The sequence below is a fragment of the Pteropus vampyrus genome, unplaced genomic scaffold (genome assembly GCF_000151845.1).
Source record: "Pteropus vampyrus isolate Shadow unplaced genomic scaffold, Pvam_2.0 Scaffold26, whole genome shotgun sequence".
Classification (NCBI taxonomy): Eukaryota; Metazoa; Chordata; class Mammalia; order Chiroptera; family Pteropodidae; genus Pteropus; species Pteropus vampyrus.
In genome coordinates this window covers 433,249-455,370 of record NW_011888807.1, presented here as the reverse complement: position 1 = coordinate 455,370, position 22,122 = coordinate 433,249, and the positions used below count along the sequence as shown (strand labels likewise).

At 32.6% G+C, this 22,122-nt stretch overlaps 1 protein-coding gene across 1 annotated transcript in view; it reads left to right on the top strand.

Annotated features, from left to right (window-relative positions):
- The window catches only part of EPHA6 (EPH receptor A6), an 841,299-nt gene that overhangs the window by 671,426 nt on the left and 147,751 nt on the right, over window positions 1-22,122 (top strand). The window contains 1 exon segment of the mRNA XM_011356398.2: window positions 19,922-20,047. Coding sequence (XP_011354700.1) covers window positions 19,922-20,047 — 126 coding nt within the window.

The window sequence follows — 22,122 nt, the reverse complement described above, 5'->3', positions numbered from 1 at the left end:
TCACCTTAAGCATTAGGTTTATATAGGTAAGAATTAGGATATAAACTGGAAAGATGTGTTAAGCCATACTATGGATAGCCTTAAATGCTAAACTATGATATTTTAACACTACCCAAAACGTAATAGAAAGTTTTATGAAGATTACAAAGTTTTGAAGAATAGAAAGATGATAATTTTTTCCTGAAAGGGATGGTGTGCAAAATTGCTAGGATAAACTAGAGGTTAAAGTCAAGCCACACTTCAAGGATGTAACTTCTTTCCACCAACAATTATAGAGTCTAGAAACTAGGATGTGGCAGCAAAGAAGTCACTTCAGATTCTATTAAGAACTGAAGGGTCAATAAAGAAAGGTCAGACTAAAATAGTTCACACAGAGTCAGGGAAGAAGAATTTGAAACTTTCTCGAAAACCTAAATTCAGGGGTAGAGTCTGGGATGAAAAGAACTGGGTACCTGGTGGGCAGAACCCAGGTCAAATTATGTTATCACATACAAACATATCAAACGTTTCACAGTAGGAAGTTGTCACCTGGGACAGCAACCTCACTTGTTACAAAATATTGCTGCCAGGGTGGCCTGGGAACTCAATAAACCCTAATAAGGAAAGAGTATAAGCAGAGGGACCAATTAGCAGCCTGTTGCAATAGTCAAAATTAAGGGTAGTAAGAGCCAGAAGTAAGATAGTACAAGTGGGATTTTAGAGGTTGACACAAAGAAGCCTCAAGAGAAAAACATTCCTTTAAAAAAAAAAAAAAGTTCTAATGTTAAAAAAAATTTTTCTTAAGTAATTCATTTTTGTCAGATAATTTCTCCAAAATTTAAGTGCTAATTGATAGATTCTGAAGCTGACTTGCAAGCTAAATTCTTTTACTTTTAGAGAAGTCACTCTCTCAATGACCTGGCTACTGTATTATCATCTCAAATACCATTTTTTCATATTATTTCATTATGATGTAACCTTCAAAGGACAAAAATTACATGTTAAGTCATAAATCTTATTTCTCTAAGACCAAAAGAAAGTCAGCCTTGAAACATATAATAAAACTTTTTCCTCTATTTCACACTACACCACGCATTAGACCCCAATTTTTCTGTTTCTCTAACTCACTATGAATTTGCTGTTTAAATAGCATTTAATTGAGATCAAACATTAAGAACCTACAAAGAAGTGAATTTTCAGTTCACAAAGGACTAATTGCCAAGCCCTGCAGCATTTTTAAGCATCAAGGTCAATGCGAGATGTAGAAGGTCAATGAAATTTGCTTGCAAAAGAGCTCTGGTCTCAGAATCACTATTGCAATGTATATAGCATACTAGCAGTTTTTCAGTATACCTCTACTGCCACTTTCTGTGAAACCATAAGGTTATTTTGATCCAGTTTTACTTTTCTCCTTCAGTTAGCATTCTATGCATGTATGCAAGTTATCCTCTTAATCTTGGCAATTTAAAGTAGAAGCTTTCATGGACCAAAAATCTATATGGTTATGATCAAGGCCCTGTGTCACCTTAAACACTAATCCTTTAGTTGCTCCTTTTCCCTGCTTTCTGATATTTTAACATGCTTATTTGGTTATAAGGTAGTCATGGTAGTATAAGACCTTAACCAGGTAGGTAATGGAGTATAATCAAAATAAATGATACCCTACATGGTTCTTGGCCTTCTGTTCCCAGATTTTAAGTCTTCTGTATGAAATTTTTCTTTTTTAATTTTAGGATTCTTGTGTTGTTATATAGCTGGCTCAGGAGAGACCAGCTTTTCTAATATGATTTCCTTCTCATTTGCCTGTTATATGCCTACTATGTGCCAGGCACTATGCTACACATTTTTCATAACTAGTTTATTAATCCACACAAACACTACAAAGCTAAGTATTATTATTTTACTAATAAGGTGTTTCATTTAGAGGTGTTAAGTAAGCTGTTCAATATCACTCGGCTTGTAGATGGCAAAGTCAAGATGTGATCCATATCTGTCTGACTCGTACTCTTTAATTATTTAGGTTAAATTTTCTACTTTCTGCTCACATCTTCATAACAGAATTCATATAGATTATATTGTGCCATTATATGTATGACACTGCTAAATATAAGAAAATAGTTAAGTTTCTTATTAAAGAATAATACCTGACTCTTAATATAGCTTTTTAGTAACAACTGTGTCTATATTGAATAACTGTGCCTCCCAATGACTTGGATTGGAAATTTTTGTACTATTTAAATGGTAGAGAGTGCTGATGAGGTTCTTAATCTTTTTCTTACTTGTGTACAAGGAATTCAATATGCCTGACAAGGGCCAAAACAAGCAAGAGGAACTTAAAAGAATAAATATGAAGCAGTCTCCTTTTAGATTATATTAAGCAGAGTATGGCTTTAATGCTGGTCATCTGAAAAACAACAATGGATTTTCGTTGACCACAAGTTCAGTAATAGAAAGCAGTGTGAAATGGCTATTACAAAAAGAAAATAAATAAATAAATAGAAAGCATTTTGAAATGGCTATTACAAAAAGAAAATAAATAAAAAACTGAGAGAGAGAGAACCATTTTTAAGGAATGAAAGAGTCTTTTTACAGTATACATCTGGTGCGTGTGACCAGTTCCAGATGACACATTTTAAAGGTAACATTGACAAGTATATTTTTCCCAACAGTAGGGGATAGTTAGATTTTAAAATAGGCTTCTGATAGTTAGATTTTAAAATAGGCTCTGATCAATCAAGATGTTTATCCTACAGTGAAAACTGTGAGAAGAAAATAGAAGAGAAGATAATATATCTTTAGAGATATCATTTGTGTAGTCACAAGCAGCTATTCAGGCTAATGGATAAAAACTTCATGAAAACAACTTTTGTACTGATTTTATATTAATTAGGAAAGCCCAAAATGAAACAGACTGACTCGCAAAGCACTGTCACAGAGATGCAAATAGAATAGTAAAAGAACATCCGGAATGTTAAGGCACTTCTCAATTCTAAGATCCCTTGCCATGATTTTTTTTTTTCAATTACAGTTAACATTCAATATTATTTTATATTAGTTTCAGGTGTACAGCATAGTGGTTAGACATTTATATAATTTATAAAGTGATACCTACAATAAGTCTACTACCCAACTAGCACCGTACATAGTTCTTACAGTATAATTAACTATATTCTTATGCTGTACTTTACATCCCCATGACTATTTCATAACTACTAATTTGTACTTCTATTCCCTTCACCTTTTTCCCCCAGCCCCATCTAGCAATCACCAGTTATGGTCTGTATCTATGAGTGTGTTTCTGTTTTGTTTGTTCATTTATTTTGTTCTTCAGATTCCACATACAAGTGAAATCATAAAGTATTTGTCCTTCTCTGTCTGACTTATTTTACTTAGTATAATACCCTTTAGGTCCAGGTAAGATTTCATTCTTTTTTATGGCTGAGTAATATTCCATCATATATATGTACCAGTCTTCATTCAGTCATCTATTGATGGGCACTTAGGTTGCTAATATATGATGGCTATTGTAAATAATGCTGCAGTGAACATAAGGTGCGTATATCTTTTTGAATTAGTGTTTTGGATTTCTTCAGATAAATACTCAGAAGTGGAAGTGCTAGGTCATAAGGTAATTCTATTTTTAATTTTTTGAGGAACCTCTAAACTGTTTTACATAGGGGCTGTACCAATTTGCAGTCCCACCGACAGTGTACAAGGGTTCCTTTTTCTCCACATTCTCACCAATATTTGCTGTTGGTTGATTTATTGATGACGTCCATTCTGACAAGTATGTGTGAAATCTCATTGTGATTTTAATTTGCATTTCTCTGACAATAGTGACATTGAGAATTTTTTTATATGTCTATTTGCCACCTGTATGTCTTCTTTGAAGAAATGTCTATTCAGGTCCTCTAGCCCATTTTTTAATTGGATTATTTTTTTGTTCTTAAATTGTATGAATTCTTTATAAATTTTGGGTATTAACCCCTTATCGATGTATTATTGGCAAATATCTTCTCCCAATTGGTAGATTGTCTTTTTGTTTGTTTATGATTTCCTTTGCTGTGCAAAAAAACCTTTTAGTTTGATCCAGTACCATTTGTTTTTGTTTGTTTGATTATTTCTCTTGCCTGAGGAAATATAGCTGATTTTTTTTCATTGTATTTATTAACCTATCATAAAATGTGTACCAAGCCACTTTTATCCACTTTTTATTTAAGCAACTTAGAAGAAAATATTTATTTAATTATTTCAAGAAAGAATTGTGCATTTCTCTTAAATAAATTAAATATTTATTTAATTACTTTAAGAAAGAATTGTGTGTTTAATTACCCAATAGAGAACTGATTGTAATGATCTATACAAAAGGCTGAACTTATAGAGTCATTCAATCAACAAACATATATTGAGCAGCTAATAGGATACTAATACAAATAAGGCTTAGTCTCTACTACCAAGGAGTATATAAGTCTAGTAGAAGTGACACAGAAGTAGAGGATTAATACTTAGGTACAGGAATATGTGATAGAAAAGTAATGAAGTTCAGCCTAAGGACAGAGGATCTATCTAAAGAAGAATGAGAATAAAAGAAAATACTCTAAAGGAAGTAACACTTAAGTAGAGTCTTGAATGAGTAAGAGTTAACTTGGTAATAAAGATGAGGAAAGGATATATTATTATCACAAAGAGCATATAAAAAGAACTTACAGAAGTATGAAACTGGTTAATAGGTTTACAAACCTACAAACATATTCTTATTGTGGGAGCAAAGAATGTATTAAATCAATTTTTATAGATATGGCCAGAGAGATTAGCAAGTAGAAAAGCAATTAATAGAGAGAAAAATTGTAATCTTTATTAATGTTTGCAAATCATTCTTAAAAGATCTCAATATATAAAATGAACAGCCAATTTGCATAAAAACAAATATGATCAATAAAAATGAGAAAATATATTCAATTTCCAGTAATATGTATCCAGTAATATGGAAATTAGAACCAAAATTGAATCATTTTTACCTATCTAATTAGTAAAAATGGAAGCAATAGATAATATCAGTGCTGGGGGGGGGAAATAAGAACATACTTGTCATTCACTATTGATAGGAGTATCAACTACATAGACTTCTGGTGGATTATTTAAAAATCTGTCATATTTTAAAATGAGCTTATTGCTCACCTCAGAAACTCCACAACTGCATAACTATTCTAGATATACAGACAATAACCTAAATTCTCACCAGGAAGAAAATGATTAGATGAATTATGGTATATTTGTACTAGTGAATAATATGATACAGTTAAAAAGAAGGTAGATCAATATCATGAAGGGTCTTCAAAACATGTTATCAAGTTTAAACACAAAAAAAGTAAGTACAAAATATATTGTATAATCTCATTTATTTAAAAATTCACAAAACAATTTTTATATTTATGTATATAAATATAACATACAAAAACATCTGAGAGAGCACACAACAAAGTGATAACAGTAGCGGGGCTGGGATTAGATGAATGCTGAAAGGGAATTTTCCTTGTTCTAAATTGTTTAAATTTTAATAAGAATATATTTGTGCATTATGGCATAATTTAAATTGTTAAGCATTATTCTTAAGTCTATGGGGAGCTTTTAAGAGGTTTTAAAAAGGAGAAACATAAATACATTCACATCTTAGTAATATCCTTCTGCCTGATGAATATAAGGGGGATTGGAGGAAAATTAAACTGAAGATAAGGGAGTCAAATAAGTGATGGCAATACTCCAGAGTAGAAAATAATGATGGACTTAAATAAAGTCATACAATTGTAGTGAAGATGGAAAGAAGGAGATGACTAAGAAAGATATTTACTACATAGAATCCATAGGACACCGCCTGTTAGTATAGGAAGGTGATTTTGAGAAAGAAGTCTAAATGACCCTCAAGTTTCCAATCTAACAAATAGTCAAGTCCATTTGCTGAGTTTACTGAATTAAAGAATACAGACAGAGAGAGAGAGAGAAAGTGTGTGTGTGTGTGTGTGTGTGTGTGTGTGTGTGTGTGTGTGTTTTGAGAGATAGATTATAGGAAGTGCGATTCTTAGATCTTTGTTATTCTGAGGAATTTGAGGTTTTAAATAGGAGGACCATCTCAAAAGACTTTTTCTGTCAATTTTTTCCTGAGATAAAAGTATTCGTCTTCTATAGAAGGGGTCACTGGCATATGAATTCCATCTAAATGTAATTAAATTACTATATAGTTTCAGGAAATTTCTAAATTCCACAAAAAGTTGTTCAATAGACTTTTCCTTTGAGTAATCAGTCCAGAGAGCAGCTAATCTACCTGTGATAGGTACAGTATCATTGTGGGAGAAAATGTATCAGTCTCATCCACTAAAGGGTTTGCACCTCTCCCACCTTCCCTCCATCCCACTCACCAGCCAACCTGACCAACTAACATTCAAGTGGAAGTCCAAACTTTGGGGAATGTATTCTGTCAGAATGATCTAAGTGTACACTGACATATCAGTCTTGACAAGCTTGGATTCTTTGGGTCAGCAATATTTTTTGCCCTCAAGTTGATCCCAAAGTTATAGAACTTAAATGGAGGAAAAATTCAATTCAGGCAGACTACCTGTTTTTCTAAGTTCAAAACATACCATCTTTATGTAATCTATATGCTTTGTTTTACTTTTGAAAATGAAAATAAAAAATCATTCTTGTATAAAACTGCAACATTAAAATTAGATTACAAATGACTCATGGGATGTTTGTATTTATTAATTGAAATTCATCTTTGTCAAAAGTAAAAGGTTTATATCTAAATAGTGGTAGAAAATATATGATAAGAAAGATTCATTTGGTCATTCATCAGTTTTTAAGTGCTGGGGATACAATGAACAAGATCACATGATATTAGCTTTATAGACATTACAGTCTGATTGTGGAGATGTAGAATCATCTAGAGTAGCCAAAATGGTCATTTTGAAGCCTGTTTCAAACTCAAAAGGTAAGATGAAGTCATCATAGTATATTGACACAGTTTATTCAAGGACCAGCATGTTAAGAAGGACAAATCAAAATATCGATTTATGGTTAGATTCTGTTGGGAGTGACAGAAAACCTCAAATAATAGTGAATCAATATAAAAATTATTTCTCCACATATGAGCAGTATCCATAGGTAAGCAATCTATGGCTGATGGGATTCTTAATGATTCTTTGAGTGGCTACCTTCAGCACAGTGCCCAAGATAACAGCTTAAGCTCTATGCTTCAGAAAGTGAGAGGGCAAACATGGTCATATTTCCTCCTTTTAGGGACACTTTCCTTTACACTCAGTGGTCTGAACTTAATCACACAGCTTCATATGGATGCATAAGGAAGCTGGAACAATATGGTCTTTATGCAATATGATCAATATGGCCAGCATGTGCCAGCTCAAAATCAGGGGTTCTCAAACTAGGAAGAAAAGAATAGACATTTATGAGCCACTGTCAGTCTGCCACTGTGAGGTCAGATCATGACTAGAGATACAGAAACTTCCTCATTCATCAAGTATGAACTGAGATTGTTCCTTCTGTGGGATACCCAGCATGTGTTGTAAGCATGTTAGTCTTTAAAGTTGTCACAGATGGGATATTTTCACAGATTGGAGATTATTCTTAAATTTTTTTCATAAAATATACATCATAAATTAAAGGAAAAAATCTCAAGAAAATAAAATGTTTAGTTTTATTAAAGACTGAATGTTTGAAAAAGTCATATATTTATTGTGTGATATTGTGCTAAAGCAATACTTTATAAACACACACACACACAACTTTATAAACACACACACAAAACAGACACACACAACTTTATCTTTATGCAATCATTTTTCTTTGATCTATATGTCATTTGCCAAAAAAAAATCTACTCTTCACTTTAAGTTCTTGACAAGCCTATTCTACTATCTAGTAGTTTTCTTTGCCAGCATTCCTTTTTTTATAAATACAGTTTGCTATATTATACTAAAATATAAACTTTCTAGGACTCTCCCTAAACTGAGAGTTTATGATAACAGTTAAGTAATAATATTGCCACTTGCTTTTTCCTTTTCTGAATATACTTTATCTCTTTTGGTCAATGCCATTCAGTGCTGTGAAAATGTGTTTTGAAAAGGAAGTCGAAATGGAGCTTTCTAGTTAGGTCACACTCATTTACAGTTTCCCAATCCGGTACCCAAGTTACCTCAGAGTTATATGCACACAATTAAAGAACATTTAACTTGAGATCTATATGTCTTTGAGAATGAATGAGTTACTCTCAATGATGGAGTTTGATCCAACTGCTCATTCAGCTGAAATGAATTAAGTCGTCTAGGGCACCAGGGTGCCATTTAGTAAATTACCTCATCCAGCACGCTAAATTTGTCTCACATGGGTGAACAGCTTTCTTCCAGGGAGTAGTTTCATCACCTCGGCTCTCCACTGGCCCAACCTTATTAATGCTAAAGGGTGATTCATGTGACAGTATACTTACCCATAGCCTCAGATAATAAGACAACACAATGATCTGCTCCATTTAAGAGCACATGTGCCAGTATGTAAAGGGTAAATGAGAGAGCTGTTTTGTTTGGGGCTTTTAAAAATCAAATATAAACAAAAATGCATTATTGTGCCCTAAACTCTGAAACTGTAAAATTTTAGTTATAAATTCATTACCATATAATGAAATTATTTGGCCCCTTAAAAATAACAAGCATCTTTCTCTTTAACTGTTAATACAACATGTACACAAAATGATGTATTTAAATAGCATTAAAATTGAATGTAAATTTTTATTTTTCACTTGCAAACATAAATGTTCTTTAAATTTTAACACTGTTCTTCTCTTACATGTTAACTCCAGACATTTATTGTTTCCTCTTTTGAAAACTAACATCCAGAACATAAAATACTTTATTCATGGCACACTAATTTGTTAAATAATGCTTTGAAAGTGGTTGAGTGCCCAAAGAGCCCATGCAGAAATAAAATGCACTCAAATTGCTTCCAAATGTTTTCCTCTCCACATATATCATATCAGAAGCTGCCATTTCTCTCACACTGTCACTATATCCAAGAAGCTGTAATCATTCACCACCACTAGCAGAACATTTTAGCAAACCACCCAAATTTACATCCAAGCCAATGTTTAAAATGTAATAAAAGTGTGTATGTTAAGTGCACCAGTAATCTAATGATATAACAGCCTGAAATTGTCTTTGAACAATGTATTCTTCAAAGTCTTTGAAGAATACATTAATAGCATTTTCAACAGTGAATAATACCTGCTAGCTCTCCTTTTCTTACTTTTTCTCTTTATAAAAATCCATGAGTTTCCTTCAACAATTTTCATGGAACAGGATGTACTTGGATTCTCATTTTGAACTCAGTCTAATGGCCTGCCGAGCATAGCCTAATGGTAAAGAGTAGTGAAAATGGTGGCACAGCTAGGGGCTGGAAGATTCTCAACGGAGGTATTATTTCAGGCATTCTGACATGCCCAGTTCATGTGGCTTATGAGTAATAAAATCAACCTTCTTGGAGTCTGTTTCCTTTTTCTCCCTTATTATCAGGAATGATTGTTACCTCAGATCAGATCAGAAAGTTAAATTAACATAGGCCTCAAAGGTATCAAGTTTTAAAAAGTAATAGTTTCAATAAAAATTAAAAGATACATTAAACAGGGTAATGCCTGGCTCTTTTCAAGCCCATTTCACACTATGGTTTTATTTGAAAAGAGAGCCTAACACACTGTTATTAGTTTGCTTTAGGCCATGGTTGAGTTGCTGCCTCATATCTAGGAGAGTTAGGTCCACAGAGAACAAATGCTGAGTTAGTATCTTCCCTCACAGAATATCATCTCTAGTTCTGTGCCTCACTTTCTCTTGGGCTTAAACTTGAGATCTACATGTCTTTGCGAATGAATTTTGAGGGCAGAATGATCTGCCCTCAAAATCCTCTTAAATATGTAAATGAGAGGGCACATGTGCAAACTAAAAGAAATAAAGGAGAGGATATGTATAGAGGCCCCAATGTCTGGCAGTTGGTGTCATTTGGTGTCCATCTGTCTGCCTGTTAAAGAACATATGAGCTAGTGAGAGTGGCTTTACAAGCCATAACATTATGACTCTAATGATATTTTTACTAACTTGATAAACCAATTGTATGAATTTTGTCATTTTACCCTTAGAAGTTGCCATCAAAACCATCAATAACATTGTCACAAATAAGGAAGGCATAGATATGCTTTATAGTTACTGTTTTTAAGTTACCTTCACAGTCAACCCATATATGCAACATGCCATTGCCAAGTTCTACCAGAAATACAAAAATGAGAAATTCTTCAAGAAACTTATTGTAAGATATGCTGTGAACAGAATTACACTACAAAGAAAAATGTAATAGTGTTATACGTGAAAGAGGAAAAAGCCAAGTAAGGTGGGTAGGAAAACCTTACTTGAGTGATTACCTTTTGTCAGGCATTTTAGAAACACTGTCCTGAATAACTGTGTCATAACAGACTTGTTTCCACATGTTACCAAAATAGGAACTGAGGCTCAGGGAGTTGAAGTGACTTGCATACAGTCATTCAGCAAACTATGATTCAACAAAATTTTGAAACTGGATCCCTCTGACTCTAGCACCTATGAGCTTCTGATGGCAGCTTTGCTGCCTCCTGAGGAAGCACAGATGAGGGCAAGGTTATTCCAGTAGCAGCAAGTGGAAAACCCCTTAGAAGAGCTGGCACTTGAGCAGGGCATTTAGAATGGGTCAGGCCAAGATGAGGCAATATTACTTTTTGCTAAGAATGAGCAACACATTCAAATAACAACGAATATTCTAGTATGTTAGAGTAAAAAGTGAAGGATTTTGAAACTATTCTTATGTTTTGTGTCTGTGCTTATAACTAAGGAGATTTTGAAATTTTTTTGAGGAGTGACGTGCTCTGATCTGGAAGGACTTAGAAAGGTGTTCCCTTAAGTGTTTTTACCATACATCGTTGCACGTAGGGACGTGGAAGGAAATCTCATACACTTACCTCAAGCAAAAAATGGTTACCCTGAAAAGTGAATGTGTCTTTGCCACCACCACTACCATTACGATGCCACTTGAATCATACATTTATGATATCAGAATTGATGTAAAGTCATTAGGGTCTTGATTAGTTTTGTTCTCTGCTGGCTAATCTCAATTATTTTCAAGACCAATCGTGTTCCCAAATTATTTTCAATACCGATCAAATTTCAAAATGGTAATTATGAAAACAAATTATCCTGACATCTAATCTATATCATGTAGATGCCAAATGAGTACCATTTTGACCTGAAAAAGCTAACAAAACTTTGAAAGCTCTTTAAATATCTTAGCTTTAAATAAGAAATGCTTAGTATACATTAACACATTTGGTTGTAGAAAACACTGCCAAGGTGTTATCATCAATACCTGGAAGAGAAACTAAATCCAGAACAATCTCTTTCATACTTTGTGTATGAGGCAACAATAGTGCGAGGTACCTGACAGCAGGGTACATGCTCGCAACAGGGGGTCAAACTAGTTGGAGGGCAGCCTTGGAAAATTACAAAAAGGTATATGTAGACTGCCTCATGATCTCTCTGTGTGCTAGAGGTACAAACCTCCCTTTAATAATGTGACCGATATACTCATAGTTCATAAATATTAAATACATTGCACACTTTGGCTGTGAAGCTGAATAGATTAAGCTTTTATACACGTTGACAAATGCTGCTTAACAGCTCCTTAGCTGACTCCTTGGCACCTAAAGTGTAAAAGCATCTTTTATAAAACATATAGTTTAAATGTCTGACCTCAGAAAGAAAAGGCTGGAATCCACCGCCCAAGATCCTATGTGGTGGCTTAGTTGAGAGGGTATGCTTTTCAAGTTTAGTTCACCCCTTCACCACTTTTTAGGTAAAAGAACTCTAGAATTTTAGAATTTTTAGAATTTTAGTCTGCCTCTGGTTCCTAAATACTCACTCTTCATAAGCATTTAAAGTGTAAAGTCATAATGCTCATTGAACTATAATAATTATATAGTTTTGTATAATTATTATAATTATTATTATATAGGATATTTATATTATTGGGGTATACATGATTTTAAAAGCTCTCTCGTTGAGAAAACTCAGTCTATTAGCGGTCCTGAGAAAGCCAAACTACTTTTGAACTATTCATATAAAGATGATTTGAATTCGACTTGATAAATATTACATTGAGCTCCTGCCATGTGCAAGCTCTGAGACCGGCCATATAGAGGAGAATAAGACATGCATCACTCATCTCTGTTCTTAAGGGATCACAACCTTGTGGGGAAGATAGTCACCAAATGGCAGCCTGCAGGCTGTAGTCAGCTAAGAGGTGTTTTGTTTGATCTCTACAGTGTTCTTTTAAAACATTTGAATTCATTGTCCTTAGCCAGAACTTTTATCCTTCAGTTTGACTTAATGCCTTTGTCATCAACCTGATATACTTGTTTATTGCACCTGATGGGCCCCCAAAGGTATTTGAGTTTGGTATCATGAAATCATAAACAAATAAATAGTGTGCCTATGGTACTGTTCTACCTCTGTTATAGCAGCTAAGATTATAAGGGGGCACAGAGGAGGAAATAGCAAGTTCTAGGTATGTCAGGTGTGTTTGGACAGAGACCAGAAACCAGAAGAAGTATCATGGAGACATAGAGACATGTCTATAACTGACAAGTAGTAGGTCAGGTTTAGGAAATTAAGATGGGGAAGGAGGAGAAATATTTATCCATCATTTATTAAACACTACTGTCAGGCACTAATAGACCTTTCCTATATGATCCACAATAAACCAATATATGATATGTATATTATTAGCTCCATTTTTCAAATAAAAAAAAATGAGTATTAGGGAAGAAAGTAAATAAATTATCCAAGATTAATCAGCTAGTGGATGATGAAGTCAGAATTCAAATTTCTGCCTGGCCTCAATCCAAGGCAATTTCACTGTTAAATTCAATGGCTATATTAGCAGATTGCAAATTTTTTCAGGACACTTTTTGGTAATTAAGATTCCAAGTCCCACTGAATCTAAACATAGCTAGACCACTGGATATAACCCACATTTGAGAAAAATATAGGCTCAATTCAATGTAACAAATAAAATAAAAATTATATTTAAAAAAACTTTGAGTTTAAAGGAAATTTAGGAAAATTCTAGCAACGTTCATTTTTTTACAGGTGAAGAAACTCAAACATCTAAAATATTTCCTTTAAAAATGTCAAAGAGCCTCTATTTTAATTATAAATTAAAATGTGTTTTTCAATAAATGGCTTATTCTTAATCAGTTTCAAAATATTTTAATTCTCTTTGTTAATGCAATAGTATAATTTTAACAAATAATTTACAGCAACCATAATTTTATTATATATCTACAAGTTTAAAAATAACTCAGGGAAAGCTGAAAATTTCTTTTTAAAATCAGTGAAGAAATAACATTAAAATCTAGGCATGAAACTGCCTTTTTGCTTCAATACTTTTATTGTGACCAATTGCACAACAGGATGAGAAATCTATAAAATCCATATTACAGTGTCCTGAGTGTTAAAAAAAAAAAAAGTCAAAAACAAAACAGTAATGGTTGCATGATCCTTAATTGTATTTGGTGCTGAAGAATATGCGTGGAGATTAGCTGTGCAGAGAGATAAAGAGGAAAATATTAATTTAATTATAGGCTTTGTTCCATATAAGAATTTAGGAATGGACAAAATTCTGCAATTATGTCTTTGGCTTAGCTCATTTAGTATCATTTCCTGAAAATAATAATGCCATATCAAAATTATTTGATTTCCTGTTTTGTACTAGAAATATGTGTCATGGTACCAGGTTAAAAAAAAATAGATGTCTCAATAAAAATTCACTGAATAAATGAATAAGTTCATGAATGAATAAAAGGATAAACAAATGAGTTATTCATGAATAGAATAGTTCTCTTTCACATTCTAAGCCTAATTGAAAATTAGCTATATTCCAGTCATTAAAAAGTGGCTATTGGCCTAGGAAGCAATTGAGACAAGCAGTGTACTTCCTTAGATCCCAGCAAGATATTTGCCTAAGAAGCAATCTGTCACTTTTCATTCAGTCATTTATCCATTTACTCAACTTACATGTATTTAAACAGTACTCTGTGCATCTTCTGATCAAGTTCGAAGAGACCATGTTAGGCCTCCAGCTGGCCCACCTCACGCATTACAATGAGGCAGGAATATTTTCTCTTTCAAACTAGATAGAACAGCTTAATTTTTTCATAGACAACATGTTATTACATAAAAGACCCAAAATGAAAGTCTCATGGTAAAAGATGCATTCTTCCAATGCCTTACAAGAAAATGTCTCTTCTTACTGTTGCTGGTCTTCCTCACTGATGATGTAACTGTTAGAATCTGAAGTTTCATCCACCATCATAGAAAATTAGGAAGCATATGCTCAAACAAACACAATGAGCTTATGGTTTTCTTCTTCTCTGAGTAGAAGAAAAAATGTGTAAAGCTATAAATTATTGTAAAAAAATAGAAGAGAGAGACACATAGGAGAGAAAACATGAGCTACGCAAGGAAGGGAGGGAAACACACACAGTCTAACAAAGAAAGGACAAGTGAGATTGATAGGTAGGTAGGTAGGGAGGTGATAGATAATTAGATAGATAGATAGATAGATAGATAGATAGATAGATAGATAGATAGACAGATAGACAGACAGATAGATAGATAGATGATAGACGAATGATAAATAGATAAAGGTAGAGAATCTTTGAAGGTTCGGAAGTAAACATTCCTCAGGGAAAATAAGCTTTGGAATAGCATTCAGTTTAACAGACTATGTTATCATTGAACTTTGAAGTTATTCATACTGTATCTCAGAAGTACCATCATTAATCTAAACCATACAGTTATTGAGTGGCTACTATGTGCCAGTTATGGAATTCAACACTGGATATTTAAAAATGAAGAAAGTATTTCTACTCTAAACACATACATGTTCAATTCTCAGCTCTCCAGATTTTTGGCTATGCCTCTGCCAGTAAACATTTTGAGCTGAAATGCTCTACTATAAATTCTAATTTATTTACATCATATGTATCTTCTGTTTTACTGTATTCTATTTTTATATTTATTATAAAACACAAAATATAAAATAAAAGGAATGAAATTAAAATATTTTGAAATAATATTCTTTTTATATATTAATAGTATAAAAATTATTAATTTAAGTTCTGATTTAAGTTCAGTTTATTTTAATACTTGACTTTAAATAATATTCACACCACACACAAACACAGTATACATAGAATGCTATGTATTTAGGGCATGGTTAATTATGATATAATTGTAAATCCATATTTTTAATACTGTTTGCAAATGCCATTTTGTGATCTCTTTTTAGATCAGATTAGATTATCCTTGTGATTAATGTAGTTAACAAAGAACTCATTTTAGTAGTTGAAGACATGGATTTTCCATGTTCTATGTACTTACTTGGGTATTTATTACAAATTTTCTAATGTACATTCAGGGTTGAGAACCACTATGTAAGCAGCAACTTAATCTTCTAGGATCATTGCCTTGGGCCAGTTAAAATCAAGGCTCTGCCCTAATTATTCAAACCTTGAGGTAAATTATTTACTTCATGAATACTTTGGCGTTTTTCTCACCGTTTTATATTTTAAACAACTGATCTCCAAAATTCTCTGATTACACCCCTCTAACACTAAAAATATTTGAGCACCCTCCACAGGGAGTATATTTTATTTCTAATGTATTTAGTACACAGGTATGTGCATATATTGACATTCCCAATTCTAAAACATTTTTCTTTAATTAAGCCTGTGTATTCTTTGTCTTCATGTAGATCAAAATGAGTGTCTGCAAAAATAAAACCTAATGGAAACAATTGGTGTGAGTCATATCTTAAAAGTTTATATTGCTCTTATTAAATTTTTTGGCATCAAAATTCAATTATTAATGTATAATCTTCTATGAAGGGATTTCTTCCATTAGGGATTTATGCGTTTATGTGGAAGGGTAGTTTTGCATTAGGAAATATAATCAATCTTTATCTCAATTTCTCACCTAAGAGTTTCTTTAAAAAAAAATTATCACTATTTAATAATATCGTCTTATGTTATTATCATGTTACTTTCATTTAACTCTCACAAACAGCCTGTTGAGGTAGAGTCTGTTATTTTTATTTTACAGATAAGGAAATTGAGGCACATCATAGTTAGTTTGTCATCTTTACATAAATTCTTAATGATACCTAATTTCCAATATAAAGTTATTTCAGGGCGATTGCTACTATATCAAATAAAAAATGGAATTTTGTTTCATAGAGCTTGTGTTAAATATATTTATTATAATTCTTTCAAAGCCAGTTACTCTACATGCCAGGTTACTTTCAGATAATCTGGGTAAGCAATATCCTCCATTAATTGATCAAGCCAGAGATAAGAATGTAGGCCATATTAACTGCTGCTTTTTGCACATTGTGGTCTCATTATATGACCTATTGACTAGCAACCATTTTTTAAGATTATTTATTCTTATACAAAGTTTCTCAGTAGGTTTTACTAGCATTTTAGGAGAGAATTCTACTTTGCGCAGGGAGTTCATCTCTGATTGCTATGCCTTTAGTGTCCATCCTGACCACCAACCACTAAACACTTATAACGTCTTTCCTCATTCACAATTTACAATGCTCCCTAAGGGGCATTGAGAACCACTGACTAATGAAAGACAAATAAATCAATGGCCCATACAGCCAGTGACGTACATTACTTTATGCCACTAGTTAATAGTGTCTTTTGTCCGTTTGATATCTGTGTTTGAAATTATATTAGAGTAGAATTGCCAGATTTAGCAAATAAAAATTCAGGATGCCCAGTTATTTGGTAACTTTATATTAGAAACAATATAATGCTGTCACATTCTCGTCTCTCTTTAACCCACTGACTCAAGATCACTAACAAACTAGAAATGAAGTATTTGAGATTTAGAAAAACGTGTTAAGTGACACATCTTATCCTTCAAACTTATAATGGCTAGAAGATTACTCTCATCACATAAAAATCTAATTTATATTAACGAATACATAATCTACTGAGTGTAACTAAAACAAAATATTAATGAAAATGTATATTTCTCTTGCTACAGATATTAGATGTTGTTTATTCTACAGCTACAACATAATTAATTAACACATTTCACAATTACTTTTTTAAAAAGCCAGAGTCGGCAACTTACACAATAGAGCAAACCAGACTCAAATTATTTTATGTCAAAATAACAAAATGTTCATGAACTTAATTTCTTGTGGAGTAAAAGATAAGGGAATTATAACAAAGAATAATTTCAGTTTTTCTGATTGAATTGTGAAAATTTAGAGGTGTAGTGTTTCATACAATCCCTGCTGACATCATTGACCTTAAGGAGAAAAATGATAAGGCATTATTATCACAAAATATGATATCTCCACTGTGTTCATGTACACCAGTTTTTCTGTTTGCTTGTTTGTTTGTTTGTTTGTTTATTTGTTTGTTTCAGATATAAAAAATGACAATTCTCTAAGGATGATATGCCACAACAAAAGAAAGATCTTTTAACCCAGAGTAAAGAAATATAGCAAAGCCGTTATGAATGATACGGCAAGTTTAGGAAAATAAACTGCTATTAAATGACAGGCTATCATAACAGCAAAACAGTGATTAATGTAATCATAGCAATAAAATAATGTGTGTATTTAGTTTAAAGGAGTTAAAATAATGGAATTTTTTTCTAAATTAACAGTTTTGAATAATGTTGGCAAAAATAGTAAAAAAATTAGATAAAAATCTCTAAACATAAAGCATGTTAATATTATTTCAAGTTACCGCTCTACATGCTTTTGTTTTTCTTCAAATCTCTTTTAAGATAGTTACATTTATACCCCTTTTTGTTTCCTGTGCATGATTAAGTTATTCTTTTTCTTTATGATCTAGTGTTTTTAACCCGGCTTCCTATTACTTGGCTTCAATAAATCCATAATCAGCTAAAATTGGATTGTTTTTGCTTTTCACAGCATATAATGAAATCTGAATTTCATGTAATTATTTTCCCTCATGTAAAATCACAATTTCTTTTGTAACTTTAAATAAGAATGCCATATAAATATATGATATAATTATCTGCACCTGGTATTCATTGATGCTCCTTCGTTATGAGTATTTTCTCAGTGATGAAGCAGTGCAATGTGGAAAATGCCTTCTGTGGGAAACAGTCACATGGACACGTATTAACTTTGTGCTCAGTGATAAATACCCCATGCAGTAACAAAGGAGAAATTAGTTTCACTACTTGTGGAAAGTTACCTCAGAGAAATTTCTGGCCTACCACTTGACACTTGTGCCACACCTCTTCATGTTTAAGGGACTTCAGCCCCACTGGACATTTCTATTAAAGCCCCAGAAAATCAACAACAAAACCAGTTTATTCACAGTATATGATTTTCTTTCTATGCTATCTTTAATCCAGTGCACAATGCATAGGACTCACCCATTAAAATATTCTTTATAACTTTGCTCTATCATAAGAACATCTCTAAAGAGCTAAGAAATCCTGGCTCTTCTTTAGTAACAACTTTCTCCATAGAAGCAAGATACATAGAGTGTAGTATACCAGATTCCTTTAATCCTGGTCAAAGTTCAAAGAAGCCTCAAATTTTAACTCTAGGTGAAAAATTTGTGTCAAGAAGCAGTGAAGTCTCTTCAAAAATAAAGGACTTGCTAAATCTGAGCACGGGAGGAGAGCTTAGGTATCTACATTTGAAAACTGCTGGGCCAGATGGGGTTTCAGAGGGCCTAAATGAGATGCATTTCTTACAACGATCAGTGTAACTTGCTTTTAGGGAATTATTGTGATTTAAACTTAGATATACCCTATAAATTACCAATACTGCCCTTACACTGATACTGCATGTATATTAAATTTTCTTCTGAATAATTTTAGTGTCTTTAAGGTCATTGAGACATCAAATTATAATGCTATCACTGTTCCAAAGTGCAGGGTTTCTAATTCATATTCAGAGAAGAGCAATCTCCGAAATAGGAAGTGGCTCATTATTTATTTTTAATCTATAGTAGAAAGATTTTATCCTGGGAGCCTGTCAGCTATGTGATATCACTTCCACACTACAGGCCTCAGTTTGCTTGTCTGTAAAATGAGGATTTTTTTTGGCTGGATGATCTCTAAAGTCTTTTTTCACTCTGATATTCTTTTATTCTATGATTCATTATTTAATTGTATAGAAAAATTTACAAGTAATTTACTTTTTTTCTGATTCACAATTGCCTTCTTAAAAATAAAAAAGTATGTGGTTTCACCTTTGCAAACTCTTATGTCTGGTCCTATATAGAAAAGTTTAACAAATTAAGAATGGTGTATATTGATTTTCTTTCCACTATTTCAAAAACATATATAACTATTGTATGGTATAAAAGTTTTCCTCATTTTAAACACTTATAGTAAACACCTAAAGTAAAGCGCCGTTCCATCCAGTGCAGCATAGATCTCAGATCCTATCGTGGTTATTTTCTGCATATCTATATCTCAAGTGGACATGAATTCTGCAAATAGACAACATCAATAATGTATTTATATCCTCCATCAAATGTAGGTTTAGAAACTTTATTTTAGCATTTTAACGCTTCTAAACTCTCCTTAATTATAACTAAAATAGCTCTCTTTTCAAAAAACTAGGTTGATTTTTTAAATTTATGAATAAAACTGCATCCTATTCCTTTTAATTTCATAGCTTCTTTGTAAGATTTGATGTCTCTGTTGATTACAGGCTTTATTCCAATTAAATGGTCAACAATTTTTCCACAAAAAGATTTTGATTAATGTCAATTTTTATCTTTTAAAAGGATCCTTCCCGGCCATTGGGGTGGAGACGTTTTGCCCCAGCTTCCTGAGGGCAGGGTTTTTAAATAGCATCCAGGCCCCGAATCCAGTACCAGGGGGAGGATCTTTGCCCCCCAGGATTCCTGCTGGTAGGTATTTCAGTTGACATTTTCTGCCACCACATACATCAGTAGGTTGTGCTCAAAGTTAATAGATCCACAATACAAAAATAAGTATTTCTAAAATATATTGTTGAAAGAAATGCAAGTGCCTTTTTAAAATGCAGGAACCACATTTATGGTACCCAATGCTGTGTAAATGATATAAAGGAAGTAGAAGAAAGATCTGTAGCCTGAGCACCCAATTAGCATAGCGCTGCCTCTTCTTCAGGGAAAGTTTGTACATAAATAAGAACTAGAGTTATTCTTGTAACTCTAGAATAAAGCAGAGATGGGTTTAAGCCACTTCGCCACTTGGAATTGACTAGAAAAGAGAATTAAAGACTGAGTTATTAACAGAAAGAGTAATTCCATATCTGGTGATTTTATAGAGATTTAATTAAAGTTCCATCTCACTAAAGAAAAATGATTTGAAGAAAAGCCAGAAAGTAGCAAAATAGAAAGAAATTTTTGAGAAAGAAAATTAATGTGCAGTTCTTCCAAAAAATGACAATCTGCTCAAAGCTTCATTTTATCAATGAAAGAAAGAAAATATAGGGTATTAAACATTTTAAAATGTAATTTTAAAGTTTAATAATTCACTTTGTGGATTATCCATTGTATTATTATAATCACATATTGTGTTTTCTCTGTCATTTTGTAAAGTATTCAGCTGCCTTCCTCCCTTGTACCTGAAAGATGCAAACCCACTTTATATTTTATGTGTGTCTTTACAAAATAGCATTAGGATATTGATTCTTGGAGTTTTTATAATCATAATTCTTGTTTTTCTCATGATTAATAAATACGCTACGAATTATGGTGATGACACCAACATAATCAGGAGGGCTGGCCCAGCCAACAATATACTGGGAACATTTGAAAAGACTGGGAAATCCAATAAAACAGATTCCCAACAGGCACATTCTTGCTTTTCTTAGCAAAAATATACCAACAAATCTGAAGATTATTACACTGACATTTTTCTATTGCCTTTTAATTAGCCTTGCCTACTTATTTAAAACATACAAAAAGTAATAGACTATAAATATGCTTTGAGGTCATTTGGTTTTGTCTTTGGACAATTACTGATGTGGTTAGAGGCTTTGCAGCCAACAATGTCACTGACAGAGTAAGAACCAAAATTATGTGAATTAAAAATCAGTGATTTTAAATCTGAATGTTTGCCACCTTCTTTTCTCCCTAGAAACAAAAAGGGTATTAGTTGCACAGGAATCTTGTTGTTGTTGTGGCAACAGATTGCCAATAAAAATCTATATAGTTTAATTTCCGGAATTAACTACAAAATGTAGTTAATAAAATGTAGCTTTATTATATATTATTAATATTTTATTGATTGGAATTAGGATATGAGTGGATTTTTTTATTATTTAAATGGCTTAATCCTTAACTCTTAGTAACAAATCTTGGTGGATTTAGGTATGTTTGGCAGAAATGACATAACAAAGTTCAGTAGTGACTTGAATTATTCAATGTCACTAGTAAAAAAAATATAACCCTTGTCACTTAGCTGCTGACAATGATAGAAGCAAGACGATGTTTCTATAACATATCCACAGAGACAACTTTTCAGAGAGGGATCTAAAGTAACACGCTAGCGCTCTATTCTTCTAGGCTTTAAGCCAAATTTGCCTCCAGCTTTCATAAGAGAAAAAACTCAGTTCGGTTTTCATGACTTGTATACAAATCAGGTGTAACAAAATAGTTTCATAAAAAGTTTATAGATCTAAACTTGTTCCTGTTCCCTCAAACTGAAATTAATTCAACTCACTTTCCCTGGCTTATATCATGCTGATAAGTGATCCCCTGTATACTCTCGTTATTTTTTAGTAATGGCTGCTATGATTTCAAAGGTAACTTTTATCCTCTTCCATTCAACTGTATCTTATTTCCCAAGAATTTTCTTTATAATTTTGTGTAAAGAGAAATGAAACAGTAATCATGTGTTTTTTATTGTATTATGTTAAAATAAAAGAAAACAAAAGTATTCTTTGTCATACAATAGCTGAACTGATGATTCTTCAAGTTTAGGACATCAGTTTGAG